This window comes from Apis mellifera, linkage group LG10 (genome assembly GCF_003254395.2).
Source record: "Apis mellifera strain DH4 linkage group LG10, Amel_HAv3.1, whole genome shotgun sequence".
NCBI lineage: Eukaryota > Metazoa > Arthropoda > Insecta > Hymenoptera > Apidae > Apis > Apis mellifera.
In genome coordinates, this window is record NC_037647.1 from 11,570,797 (window position 1) to 11,586,263 (window position 15,467).

General features: G+C 40.7%; 1 protein-coding gene across 9 annotated transcripts in view; it reads right to left on the reverse strand.

Moving 5' to 3' along the window:
- LOC100577017 overlaps window positions 1-15,467 on the reverse strand; it is a 68,195-nt gene that overhangs the window by 1,761 nt on the left and 50,967 nt on the right. The window contains exons 1-4 of one of the 9 annotated variants that reach the window (XR_003305411.1): window positions 13,905-15,130; window positions 9,453-10,424; window positions 7,883-8,319; window positions 4,104-5,311 (exon numbers count right to left, since the gene is read on the reverse strand). Coding sequence is in view for 1 of the 9 variants with exons in the window: in XM_026443158.1 (XP_026298943.1) it covers window positions 8,090-8,319; window positions 9,453-9,612 (390 nt within the window). In the remaining 8 variants the exon portion in view is untranslated. The other 8 variants (XR_003305408.1, XR_003305409.1, XR_003305407.1 and 5 more) reach the window with 8 other exon arrangements.

Here is a 15,467-nt window from a genome sequence, read left to right on the forward strand (position 1 = left end):
GGAGGGGGTACGGCGCGAATAAAGCCGCTTCGTTATTCGAGGTAAGTTCTCGAGGCTCCCTGGCCCTCGAACGGCTCCTCGCCTCCTTCGGGGCCCTCGTAAACCCAGACGCAAATAAATAATTTCTCGCGCGTGCCTCCCTCCCTCCCTCCCCTCGAGCTCTCGTGCACCGAGATTAGACGATTAACGTCCAGCCCCTGTCGACAGCCGGCCAGATATGCAAAGTTTCTCTTCTCTGCGAAAAAAAGAACACGGATTCCCTCCAAGCTATCGCGACGGGAATACCAAAACACTGCGCCGCCTCCTTTTCTCTCTTTCCTCCTCTCCCATCCCATCTGTCTTTCCTTCTCTCGTACACCCCTCGTGGAAACCCTCCTTTTCCTCGGAATTATGGAAATCTCTCTCTCTTTCTCTCTCCCTTTCTCCTCTCTCTCTCTCTCTTTCCTCGACTCGACTCGATCGTCAGATTTCGTCGATAGCATCGTGGAACAGTTTGTCCAACATTTGCTCTCAGCACATTGTACACAGTTATTATACACGACGAATACATACGGCGTTCGGGAAAGATAGTTTCGATCGTGGTATCGATTGAAATTCCGCTGCGACACGCGTCCTCGGCGGCGAACTCTCGTATTAATGAGAGATTAGGGGAGGGGGGAGGAGAGCAGAGGAAGGCTGCGCGGCGGGAGGGGAGGGGAAGAGGGAAGAGGGTGGGGGAAGGTTTCAAATGCGGCACACGAACGTGTAATAAATGGAACGTTCCTGGATTGTTAATCAAATCTCTCGCGTTGATACGCATGCGCGTGTGGGGTGAGGAGCGTAATAATAATCGTAGGTGTATCGAATTCGTCTAATCGGTCTAAATTAGTTTACGTTTTACCAATCGGTGATAATAATAATTCGCATATATTAACGATTTCTTGATTTTCGCGCGCATTCGATATTTCCGTTATTTTATTAATCGATTCGAAACGTCTTAGTCTAAACGTATATATATATATATTTTTCAATTTTATTCTTAATGTTTGACATTCATATCGCGATGTAATTATTTTATTAATCTTAAATCGTACTCTTCGATTTTTCCTTATCATTGAACACGTATATTCGATGTTATTATTTTATTAATTCAACGTTTCATCTTAAATCGTATCTTTCAATTTTTCCTTGTCATTGAACATGTACGTTCCATGTCGATTATTTTATTTATTCGTTTATAACGTTTTATCTTAAATCGTATCTTTCAATTTTTCCTTGTTACTGAACATGTTCGATGTCGATTATTTTATTAATTCAACGTTTCATCTTAAATACTTTTTTCCTCAATGTTTGATACTTATTACTTCGTTTCATTATTTTATTAGTTCAACCTTTCATCTTAAATCATACCTTTTGATTTTTTGATACTTTTCAAGCATTGGACACTTATATATCATTTTATTATTTTATTAATTCAACGTTTCATCTTAAATCATACCTTTCGATTTTTTCTCACCATTGAACTACTATATTTAATTTTATTATTTTATTAATTCAACGTTTCATCTTAAATCATACTTTTCGATTTTTTCTCAACGTTGGACACATTATTTCGTTTCATTATTTTATTAATTCAATGTTAAACCATAGCTTTCAATTTTTTGAATATCTTTTAAACATTGGACATTTATATTTCATTTTATTATTTTATTAATTCAACGTTTCATCTTAAACCATAGTTTTCAATTTTTGAATACTTTTCAAGCATTGGATATTTATATTTCATTTCATTAATTTATTAACGTTTATTAATTCAAAATTCATTTAAATTTTTCATTTTAAATCATAATCATCATCTTTCGATTTTTTCTTTACTATTTTATACATTTTTTTTTTTTATCAATGAACCACTATATTTCATTTCATTAATTTATTAATTCAACGTTTCATCTTAAATCATACCTTTCAATTTTTTTTCAATGAACCACTATATTTAATTTCATTAATTTATTAATTCAACGTTTCATCCTAAACCATAGCTTTCAATTTTTGAATACTTTTCAAGCATTGGACATTTATATTTCATTTCATTAATTTATTAATGTTTATTAATTCAACGTTTCATTTTAAATCATAATCATCATCTTTCGATTTTTTACTATTTTATACATTTTTTTTTTTTTACCAATGAATCACTATATTTCATTTCATTAATTTATTAATTCAACGTTTCATCCTAAACCATAGCTTTCAATTTTTGAATACTTTTCAAGCATTGGACATTTATATTTCATTTCATTAATTTATTAACGTTTATTAATTCAACGTTTCATTTTAAATCATAATCATTATCTTTCGATTTTTTCTTTACTATTTTATACATTTTTTTTTTTTTTTACCAATGAATCACTATATTTCATTTCATTAATTTATTAATTCAACGTTTCATCCTAAACCATAGCTTTCAATTTTTGAATACTTTTCAAGCATTGGACATTTATATTTCATTTCATTAATTTATTAACGTTTATTAATTCAACGTTTCATTTTAAATCATAATCATCATCTTTCGATTTTTTACTATTTTATACATTTTTTTTTTTTTTACCAATGAATCACTATATTTCATTTCATTAATTTATTAATTCAACGTTTCATCCTAAACCATAGCTTTCAATTTTTGAATACTTTTCAAGCATTGGACATTTATATTTCATTTCATTAATTTATTAACGTTTATTAATTCAACGTTTCATTTTAAATCATAATCATTATCTTTCGATTTTTTCTTTACTATTTTATACATTTTTTTTTTTTTTTACCAATGAACCACTATATTTCATTTCATTAATTTACTAATTCAACGTTTCATCTTAAACCATAGCTTCTAATTTTTGGATACTTATACTTCATTTCATTATTTTATTAATTCATTTTCATCATTGAAAATAATTCACGTATCGGGAAATCGACAATAAAATTTTTAAGCCACAGCTTTCAATTTTCCTCAGCATTGAAAATTTATTTTTACAAATTCATCACTGAAAATAATTCACAAATCGCAATTCGTATTTTAATTTTCCCTGAGAATCTGTTGAATCGAAGCTACGTTCGATTTCAGTATTTTATTAATTCAATCTTGAATTTTTTACTTTCAATTTTTCCTCAATGGATCCTCATTTATATTCATTATTTTACAAACTCAACGTTTCTCATCGCCGAGAATAATGTACGCAATCGCAAGGAAAATAACTCGATCATACCTTTCGATATTTCCCCAACGTTATTCGATATTCCATTTCATTACTTCATTTTTTAATCGCGAATAATCGCGTGGAGGAGAGGGACGGCGCGATACGAGACACGAAAATTGACGCAGATACGCGTGAAAGAGGAACGTTTGCGCAAAAAGATAAGAGAAACTCCGCCGTGTATTTGGATGGCGCGTGGCAAGGTGTCGTAGCGTTCGGGGATCAGGGAAGGAAGAAACGGAGATAAGGGGGAAACGCCGGCCACTCCGTGAAATCGTGACTCCGATCCAACCAGATAAATCCTACATTCTTTCCCCTTCCCCTAAATATATACATACAAATATAAATAATTTCGAAGTCTGACGAAATACAATTTAATACGTGTGTATAAAAATAAATGACTAAATAAAACTGAGATACGTATACGTATATTTAAAAATAATCCCAGTAGCGTGAAAGAAACCGCGTGGCGGCGCTCGTTACAACGTTACCGTTCGCCAGATATACCAATATTTGCGAAGAATCGAGTATCTCTCTCTCTCCCTTTATAGGGAGATAGAGATAAAGCGCGCGTGGGCGTACTGCGAAGCGTACACGGCGTTTCTTATTCCCGATGCATCGACTAGAGTGGTGGGGGGGGGGAGGCACGAAGCGCTGCGCCGCGGCGCGGCGCGCCGGTTGAACAGCTTGCGCAGTTTACTGCGTGTGGGATTTACTAATTTCTGGAAGAGGACTGGAAACGGCACGAGACTGGAACGATCGTCACGAATGCCATCTCACGGACGGTGGCGGTAGCAGAATGGAGGAGGGGGGGGGGATCCGCTAATGTCGAGGAGAGGCGGGAGGGGGTGGGGGATCGCGAGACCTTGGACGGGCTGAAATTTCAATTTCACGAGAGAAGGATTCTGAAGAAATTTTTCAAATGGCGGGAAGGGAGGGAATGGGCCGGGAATTCCTTTGGAATTTGCATAATGCGAGGTTTTTCGAGCGAGGCGAGGTTTTTCGCTCCGTCGTACATACGATTTTCGTATCGATTTGTCGTTGGGAATAACTTTTCCAACGCGAATAAACCAACGTGAAAGTGAAACGGCACGCGAGAGGGGAGGAAATTGTTGATAAAGAGAGAGAGAGAGAGAGAGAAGAGAAAAATCATGGATATCTTAATACTCCGTTCCTTTAATGATTTTACGAGGGGGCACACGATGCTATATAGGGGTAATTTGCATAAACTATTTATAGCTAGGGGCAGTGATTCGTATCGTATCTTTTTGATACAGAAATTACATGTAATCTGAGGCAATCATCGGCATGAATATTAAAGGAATGTAAAGGATAGCTGAAAGGTATTTAATACTTTAATATTTTCACCGTCTACTTATCGTTCTCGTTATTCTCGTGTTGTTGCTTAAAACTAGTAGTTTTAACAAAGTGTTATAGAATCTTGAAACTATTATTACGCTTTAAACTGTTTACATTCGCGTTTTGATAATGGTAGCCATAATTATTTAACGTGTATTTTAAAAAACATTTTCTTTTTTATTAAAATTGATTAACGTTAAACACGAGAAAAAGATTAAAAAATTTCGTAAAACTTTATCAACTTGGAAAATATTGAACGATCGTATCTCATTTAACGTACGCTCGTTTGCTTGATAAATTGGTTGATCAGGGAGGGATCGATTAAACCAGGTTAATTAATCGTCGAGAACGAATTCGAATTTTTTATCCAAATATAAATAAATAATTCGTGATCGATCGTTTATACGATATATTTCAGCCCGTTCCAGTCGAGTACAAATAATAAAAAAATCGATAACGAGCAAACACTTTATTATTATTAATAATATACAATCCGTACACAACGATGACTGTCAAATTCAACAGCATCGAAGATTCGTCGAATTTTATACGAACTTCATTCTTCTGTTACGAAGATCTTGTTCCGCGCGATAGTATGGATCCGTCAAAGCGAGAAGTGACGAAATCTTTTTAGCGTGTTCCACCGAAAAAGTCTTCCGATTCGAAGCATTCGTGTGTATTCCGTTTTACGAGATAGCTCCGACAGATAGCCGCGTTTCCTGCTGAGAAATGAAAGGAGACGCGTTTACGGTTGAGCAAATGGTTGGAAAGAGAGAGAGAGAGAGAGGTCGAAAGAAAAACCGGGGGAAAGAAGAGAGAGAGAGAGAGAGGTGGAGATAAAAAAAGAGGAAAGGAAAAAGCACGACGGGGCAGGGAAGGTAACAACGAGCCGATTCAACGACCAAACCCTCGCTCTTACACCTTCTTCCTTTCCTCCCCCTCCCCTCGCTTCGGTCCCCGCACTTTTTCCCCCCTCCTTTTTTTTTTCCTTCTTTTTTTCCCGAACAAACATCGAGCGGTATCTACACCCGCGCGACTAGAGGCGGCAAGTTGGCGCGAGGCCAAGATAGCACGTGCCTTCACGCACCGGTATTACACCGTTCTTCTACCAACGATCGATACTAATTATTACAACGAACGAAGGGATACGGTTGAAATAACCATAGCTTCGAACCTTCTTCTCCTCGCGTTACATTTTTTTTTTTTCTTGTTTCGCTCAACACACGATTTTTGTAACACGTTTCTCGTTTATTACTTAAGAGGATAAAGATATTGGAGAACGAGCAGTCGAACGATAACGCGAACGAAACGAAATGATAGTTATTAACGAAAGGAAGTAACGATATTTATCGTAACGCAAGATGCGGCAATTTGGATCTGGACTGGTCGATAGAATAAAAGGCGTTATAATAACTGCGGTTCGTCGGAAGTCGATTTCGACGGTGTGTGGTGGGATAAACGTTGGCAACGGATCGAATTATTATTATCGATTTACGAGGCACGCGATGATCCACGAATACGAATACGAAAACAAGGGAGCGTTACTTTAACCTCCGCGTTACAATGTTGGGTACGATCGGTTTCTCGTGCAAACTGATATTTATGGTGGCCCTCGTGGTGTGGAGGGTTTGCACATTACGGCGCGGAGTGCGTGAGCGCAAACCATAATCCGTGGCCGGAATGGTATCGCTTTGCTACGTGAGAAGTAATTGAAGGGTGTCGGTACACTTTTGCACGCCGGGTCAGCCGTGTTAACGATCCCTCGGCCAAATATTAAAGATCGTTGCCGCGAAATTAAATTTCCTTTTCCGACGTCCTTGACACATTGCCTCGTTTGCGTCGCGGTGGGAAACGAGAATGATCGCGAGTTGAAAAACCGTTACTCTCTTTACCCTCGCCTTCATCATCTTTTCGGTACTTTTATTGGCGAGCAAACGAATACTTGGGCGGCCGTAACCGTAAAAAACTGGAACCTATTAAAATAAATGGGACGAACGCGTGCCTAACGACACCTTATCTTTTATGGTTTTTTAGAGAGCTCGAGAGCAAAACTTGGCGAACGAAGCTCTCGGTGAAAATTTCACGATGCGCGGTTGCCAGATTATCCTTGTACGTATTCGCCGTTGGATTCACAATCCCTTCTGCATTTTTTTGTATCCACGAAACGACTCGCCGCGTTCGAACGATTTCAACAGCGATCTCGGATTCCGGACGGATTCGAAATCCTTGCAGACGATGATTTTATGGTCTAATGGCTGATCGATCTCGATCTCTTTTTCACACCGTGTGGAACTAATAGTGAATTCTTTTCTCATAATCTCGCGTGAAAATTAGAAGAAGGACCTTTTTCTTCCCTCGAAAAAATGTTCGGTTAATAATTGGGAGAAATTGTGGACGGATAGCGAGATTATGGTTATTGCGGACGCGAGGCACGCGTTTCCTCGTGCGTTCGTGACTCGTGCAAGTGCTTAAGTAGCGTTCGAGCGGCACGGTCACCTGCCTTCACGCTGGAGTGACTTGTAAATCACTCCACCGAAACTAGGGTACGTGCCGGCGAGGCGGACAAAGAAAAACCACGAAAAAAGGAGGAGGGAAAAACTGATGCTTAATCGAGACGAAACAACGGATTGGACGACAAACTAAATCCTCCTTTCGTCTCTTGCCCCGCGTCGCTGATCGTTTCAAAAATAATTTCGATCGATATACTACAATTATTCGAAACGAGAAGAAAATATATGCAATGATAAGATGATTTGGTATCCTTAAATTAATAAATGGGACGAAATGGGTGAAATAATTTAAATTTAAACGCGTTAAATTAAATATCGCGTGCTCTCGAGATCGAATAGAGGGAGTTCAAGGACAGGAAAGAATCGTTTACCGATCGTCCTTGACACTGGTGAACGGAATCGTATTTTGGTGAGCGTGCGTAGGAGTGTGGCGTTCGGGAGGCGAGTTGTACGCGAAGGGTTTCTTTTGTCGGTGCACGAAGTCGAAGCACGCGTGCTGCACGTGCCTTGTTGCAGACGTGACTCGGTCACCATTTCGTCTTATATTTAGTTAACCGTCTTATTTTTCCTCCCTGAAAAACAAAGCGGTCGCGCTCTTACGCCTGTCCGAGCTTGAAATCGCATCGGTACACCGAACAACTGTGACCTAAATATCTCGTTTAATATTTTCTCTCCTCTTTCCACCCTCTCTCTCTCTCTCATTCGGCGTTTCAAATATTTTTTATTTCGAGTTTTTATTTCACGAGTTTTTAATCGTACCAGAAGACAGAAGATAAAACTTACGGGATTAAAATTCGAATCCTGATTCCAATGTGATTTCCTTGTATCCACATTGTTTTTCCCCCCCGTTTACTTTAATCGGGATTATCCCGAGTACAGCTGTCTCCTCCTGGTTGCTCGTCCTGATTATCTTCAAATTCCTCTCGGCTTATATCCTGGGTATCGAGTTTTCGACTTTTCTTTTTCTTTTCTTTTTTTCACGTACGATGCTTATACGTCGGATGCTCGCCGTATGCCAGAGTGGACCACCAGATGGTCCACGATCGTCCGCTGCCCGCTCTGCCATCTGATGCCCAACTTTCGCATTGTTTCTCTCCGTCCATCGAATCGATCGCGAAATAAATTCTGCCAGTACGAAACGATTGTATATCGTGCATCATTGGGAAACGCAATTTCTTCCTTCTTTCCAGTTCTAATTCCAGTTTGTTCTCGCAATGATCCTGAAATGCGGAATGTAATAAGCGGGACCTCGAATTTTTCGGTTAATTATTTCGCGCATGCGCGAATCATACGAAAACAGCGCGACACGTGGCAACAATGGGAGTATCTATCGGAAGAGAGTTTTTGATGCTCAACTTTCGCATTGTTTCTCTCCGCCCATCGAATCGATCGCGAAATAAATTCTGCCAGTACGAAACGATTGTATATCGTGCATCGTTGAGAAACACAATTTCTTCCTTCTTTCCAGTTCTAATTCCAGTTTGTTCTCGCAATGATCCTGAAATGCGGAATGTAATAAGCGGGACCTCGAATTTTTCGGTTAATTATTTCGCGCATGCGCGAATCATACGAAAACAGCGCGACACGTGGCAACAATGGGAGTATCTATCGGAAGAGAGTTTTTGATGCTCAACTTTCGCATTGTTTCTCTCCGCCCATCGAATCGATCGCGAAATAAATTCTGCCAGTACGAAACGATTGTATATCGTGCATCGTTGAGAAACACAATTTTTTCCTTCTTTCCAGTTCTAATTCCAGTTTGTTCTCGCAATGATCCTGAAATACGGAATAGACGGGACCTCGAACTTTTCGATTAATTATTTCACGCATGCGCGAATCGTACGAAAACAGCGCGACACGTGGCAACAATGGGAGTATCTATCAGAAGAGAGTTTCTGATGCCCAACTTTCGCATTGTTTCTCTCCGCCCATCGAATCGATCGCGAAATAAATTCTGTCAGTACGAAACGATTGTATATCGTTAGGAAACGCAATTTCTTCCTCCTTTCCAGTTCTAATTCCAGTTTGTTCTCGCAATGATCCTGAAATATGGAACGTACTAAGCGGGACCTCGAACTTTTCGGTTAATTATTTCGCGCATGCGCGAATCGTACGAAAACAGCGCGACGCGTGGCAACAATGGGAGTATCTATCGGAAGAGAGACAGTTTCTATCGCGAGGATAGGCTATAATAGCTTCGTAGTGTGGTGCTGGTTACGTCATAAAATCCCTCTATGAACCGCAACGATTTTAACTCTTCGACACTGTGTTTCTTAGCTTCGCAAGTGTGTTTCGTCCGTATTGCAGGCAGAAACGTCGTAAACGGCGTAAATGTTACCCAATAGGCACTTACCTCGCTCGTCTTCTTTTTCCTCACGGCCAGGCAGCATTCGAGGCTGGCAGCAGCACCTTCGCTCCCTTCGTATCTTCGTTTCTGGCCACCACCCTATTATTCTTTGCTCCCGCCAACCGATAGCCAATGCATTTCGCATTTCTTCACGCGTTGTAGGCATCTTGATGACATGTGGCTGGCGCGGTCAGACACCCGTTTATAGCCCTATACAGTATTTCCTATCCTTTTTTAGATCTTACTTTCTTTCCTAGCTAACGTTTCTTTCTTTTTTTCTTTTCGAGGCGAACCAACTTCCCCCATCCCCCTCTCTCTTAGTTTATTCTTAGAAGCGATTCAATCGTAAATTAGAGGAGATGTTCGACCGTTGGCGAATTATCGCTTCGTGGGAGAGCGAGGAAGGAATTCGTTCTCGCGAGCGGCATATGGCGTTATTGACGATATCGCGGCCGTTTTGTCGTCGTTATTGCGCCCGACCCTGCCAATTATCGTGGCGCGATTTAAGGGAGTTTTTCCCCCCTCCCGATTAAAAGGGTATACACGTTACCGTTATTAGGGCAACGATCGAGGGTTGTTGCGAGCGCCTTTGTTTTGCGTGCCAGACCGTGCCACGCAACGAAAATGCGTGGGAATAAAATGCCTCGTCGCGATATCGTTACCACGCGTTCTTCTTTCGTACGTTACGAGAGAAGGGGCGGTTTAAAATTTTTCGCGAAATGAAGTGAATCGTCGGACACGATCCAAAGGAACGGTAGGTTAAAAGGTAAGGATTATCCTGTTTTGACGTGTGCACGGTTGGTGGTGGTTCTTCGCCGGGAGAAAGCATCTGTTCTCGCCCCTCCTTCCCCTATGGATCCTTTTCCTCGCCTCGAATCGAGATCCTCGAGCGATTCACGGCGGACAGTTCCCTCGAAAGGGTTTGTGCGGGTAGGGATGGATGGTCGCGTGCCCGCATCACCTGCGCCGTGCAAAAATCTGTGGAAAAGTGGAAAAAAGCTCGTCTCGCAGCTGCCCCATCATCATCTAGATGTCTTATTCAAATAAACGCTCGAGTGTGTGCGTAGTATTGGAAACGGAAAAGGGATGATTTCCAGAGGCTGTTTTCGAACGAATCGATGGAAAAAGGGGTGAAAGAGCATTTATTATTATCGACGATTATTATTCCGTTGTTGGAGAAAAGGGTTGGGAAGCAAATTCACGTATGGGTGCTCGCATCTGCCGCGATCGTTACTTCGAATTTTTCTGTTTGGGAAGCGGCGATTGTGGCGGCGGCGGCGGCGGCGGCGGCCAACAACGTTTCTTCTTCTCTGTGTGTTGTTCTCTGGCAGGCTGCGCGCGACGCTCGGGCAGACGCGTATCGAGCCGCCATGACGCCCCGCGGTTGGTTTGCTCGCGGCTGACCTCTCGCGTAGCCCTTGGAAAAGTTAAACTCGGCAGTTTCATTCACCATCGTTTTGCTCGTCTCTTGCGAATCTCTTGATGATGAATTCTTCGATGGATGTATCGTTTGAGAGTAGACGAGCGAGGACAGTTCGAAGTACAGTTCAGAGAAGTGGTAGCATTGTGTTACAGGTGGAGACGTAATTCAGTCGGTCGTTCAGCTTTGTTTACGTATCCTTTCGCAAATGAAACGACTTCCCTCTCGTGTTTACACAGAAGCGTTTCCAAACACAAGGTGTTTTTATTACAACGTCTTTGTTATAAGAAGTATATATATATAAAATTAATTTTTTTCTTTAAAGAATTAATAATCGTAAAATTCGTTATGGAAGAAAATGTGTAATAGAAATTAGTTACGATACTGAGCATATGCACGAAAGAATATAGAATCGAGGTAAGGTGGCCAAAGGAGTGAGAGTGTGTGCGGGGGTGGCCAGGTGCAGACTCCCGCGTATAAGTGATTGTCGGGAAAGCGAGGGTGGATGGAAGAAAAAAAAAAAAAAAAAAAATATATATACGTTCCGGCATACGGCTGTGGCATAACTATGGTCAGTGATAAAAGCAGATCAAACAAGCTGAAACGATATAAGCCTTCCGATAATCGAGAATTTGTGGATCTAGTTCTATTCCAATCTTTAAACTGGTCAAAAAGTGCAATGTGTTCTTTTTTTTTTTTTTTTTTTTTTTTTTTTTTCTCCCCTATACGAACGTTTGCAACGTTTGTTGGAACGGAAGCGGGACTATCGTGGGCGATCAAAAAGAGAGCGTACAAGTGATTACGTACGGGGGTGTACGTATCGAAGCGGTATCTTGGACGGGGTTGTCGAGCGGCTGGTCGGTGGTCGGTTATCGATCGAGCACGAGGATAAATATTCGTGGGATCAGGGAACCACCTGCAAAGGGGCAGGTGATGCGAGACGTAATCAGAACTGGGCGCCAATCTGTCCTAATCACCCTCTTTTCGTCCTCCACGTTTGTTTCATACGTGCCTGTGTCGTAATGCGCTCCCCTACCCTCCACTCTGACTCATGGAACGTAAAAAGAGAGAGAGAGAGATGCGAGGGGGAAATATATCTAAAAAAAAAATCTCTATCTAAATCCTATTTCATATGCCACTCGCATGTGTTTTCTTCTAAAATTTTATCGAATCGTATTTATTGTAATTCCAAGGTTGCTCGTTTAATCGGACAATTTCGACGAGTTTCTATAAACGTAGTAACACACCGATTGGGACGTTTCCAAGAGAAAGGTAAAAGAATCGTTCTGATCGATCGTTTTCAATAAAAACGTACGTTTACGGTTACGAGTATCGCCCTCTGTCCATTTTCAAACGCGATCTTTCATCGATCATAAAATAGCAATTTTACACGGGGTATAATATCGCGTTACCGTTGGAAAAAAGGATCGGAATATCGCCGTCCCTCCTTTTGGAATGCGGTCAAATTTGTTTGCAAATATTGAACGCGATCAAAATCGCGTTAATAATATCGAAAGAAATTTCCCTCCCGTTATTTTCTTCCGCTATGCGATAATGCGAGAAAGGGAATTGACGATAGACCCGCGCTAGACGGCCGTCGATAGAAGACCGGTCTTGGATAAAAAGTGAGCGGACACTCGAACGCAGCCTTGCATGCTTGAGCAGCAGCGGTTGGGTGTCACGTTCACTGGGTTAGTACTGCCGATCGATGCAGCCGAGTCTCTTTAACGTCGTTCCCTCTCTTCCTTCCTCCTCACTCTTTCTCTCTCTCTCTGTCGCAGCGCTATTTCTTCATTTCGATCATGCGGGTCGTACGTACGTACCTCGCTCGCCTGCCAACCTGCCTTCCCTCTCTTTCCTTCCCTGTTTGCCTATAATAAACGCAGGTTGTATATCCTTTGATCCTCCACACATTCGAGGACATTTCATTTCGAAATGAGAACCGAGGCACGTGCTCCTATTTCGAATCGAGAATCATCCGTTAGAGACAATGGGAGAGAGAGAGAAAGAGGAACGAGGCGAGCCTTATCTCCTCTCGATCTCGTAACGTTCGTACAAGGGGACGCGGCAAACTTTCCGTATTTTAACGTTTCTCTTTCTCTCTCTCTCTCTTTACCACTTGTACGAGAAGTTTCTGCGGTTGTTTACTGCCGAAAAAAAGTCTCGCGAGACGATAGAAGGACAAGAGGACGTTCGGACTATTACCGATCCCCACTTTTTTACACTTTGTTTAAAAACTACACATGGTAGTAGGAAAATTATAATTTAAATATTGAAAATCTTAAATGTTGGATAAGTAAAAATTATTTTCATTGAAGTTACGTTAATATTTATAAATTAAACAATTGTTACAAATCATAATTAGCTTATACATGAGAAATAAAAAAATTGGATTAATATATGTGACAAATAATTATGAAAATAGATGTTTCTTCCCATATCAATCAATCAGATCTACATTTCTTTGTTTCCAGTGAAAATCTTGACAAATTTCCGATGTTTATCCCGTATTTTTATCGATGCCAGACATTACACGTATGAAACGCAATATTTAACGAATTATATGCGATGAATGTAGCGAGGAATATACGATTCGTTCGAGGGGAGGAGAAAAAGGAAAAGGAAAGAATTGTCGAGAAGATTTCTCCGCGAATCTCTCCTTTTTTTTTCGACCGATTATCGACGTTAGAAGAAAAAGGGAACGGCTCGCAGCGAGGGAAGGGAGACACGCTAGTTAATGACGCGGCTACTTTATGCGACAGGTACGTTCTCCTCTTCTCATCCGACTGATTTTTCGTAGTGGGTAGATGTGGGCATAGGGGCAATCAGTGGAGCGAGGCCAGCGGAGGAAGAAGGCGAGCCAAGCCAAGCCAAGCCGGTCGGGTTAGGCGCTATGGACGATCGTGTTCGAGGAGCCGAGTGACCCGACACCATGCGCTTACGGCAGGTGCTTGCCTCTTACAGCCTTTCTCGGTGGTGTCGGCTTCTCTCCTACCTTTAATACCGCCTCGGTTAAGAGCCAGACCCGAAAGAAGTACCTTGGCATCTGCCTCGCTCTCCGGACGGCCGCGCGCGAGTTTCGGATCTCTCGGTGGCTCTCGGCCACGAGAGGTGGGGAAGAGGAATCGAGCCACGCGCCAACCATCCCCTCTACTCTCTTCCTGCTCGCGTCTTCGCCAACCTTCCATGTACTCTGTCACTTCTCTCTCTCTCTCTGTCTCTCTGCCGATATTACACATCGCTTCCTGAAAAAAAAAATATAATCGCCCTGATTTCACTCGGATATTTTTTTTTTCTTCTTTCTTTTCTTCTTTCACTCCACTGTTTCGAAACACGGGCGTTGTTAAAATTTGGTAGATATAATGTGAAAAGCAATCGTGTATAATATTACCGTTACCGTTGCCGATACTCGAGCATCGTCCAACGTGACATCGGTAATTAAAATCGATATAAAAATCGGATCGCGTAATCCGTTCCGCGCGTGCGAGGTAATCGATCTTTCGCCGGAGCAAAATATCGTATAGGTGAACTGGTTTTATACCAGGGCAGGTGACTCGGTGTGACTCGAGAACACAGCTTCGCCTCGCTACTCGTTTTATTCCGTCCTTTAAGCGAAACGTAAACGTGTCGTTTTTACCAATTAAAACGGGCGACTTCTTCTCTCGATAATTTTTTCTCTAATCCGTTTTTTATTCGCGGATTAAATCGTGCAGTAATATAGACGTGTATATACTTCTCTCTCTCTCTCTCTCTCTCTTTCTTTCGGGGAACGGAAAACGTCGCTCGCGCGTTTTTCTTCTTACGGATGTAAGTTAATAGGTTACTAGGAGGAAGAAACGTCCTTGAACGAACCAGAAGATCCTGTATCTCCGCTACTATTGAAGTTTACCTTGAATTTCAAGGTATATCTTTAGATTTTGCAGCTGTAACATCAACTACCGCCTTGTTAATCTCTCTCTCTCTCTTTCTCTCTCTCTCGTTCTTTCGCTCGCGCCTCGCATTTCCGACAAAATGATTTAACGCGCGTTCCCGCGGAACACGGAGCCGCGGATTAAGCGAATTTCAAATTCATTTACGACGAGTGTTCGTCTTCGACCGTAGGATGATTTATGTCACGCATATACATATACCATAGCGTAAAGATGCGAATCGAATTTTTACACGTAGTACAACCGTATATGTATTTTTATTGGTTCGAACAGATTGGATCAAAATTATTTTTTTTCCCAGGTTTTGAGTTTATTACATGGAGAATTTTAATTAATATGATTAATTAAATATAATATATAAAATATATCTTAAATATAATTTTCAAAAAACTATTATTTTTTCTTTATTATAATTTGTTAATTCATTCAGAAATATATATAAAAATACGATCAAATATATATAAAATAAAATTGTATAAAAAATATATGAATATATAAATTTGTGATTCGAGTAATAAAGGTTAATTGGACAAAATTATTTTTTTCTAATTTCGAATTTATATAGAGATTTAACTTTTAGAAAGAAATATATTTTTAATTACAATTTATTGTATCATTAAAAATATATATAACGTATAAATATATGAAAAATATACAAAAAAAATGAAACAA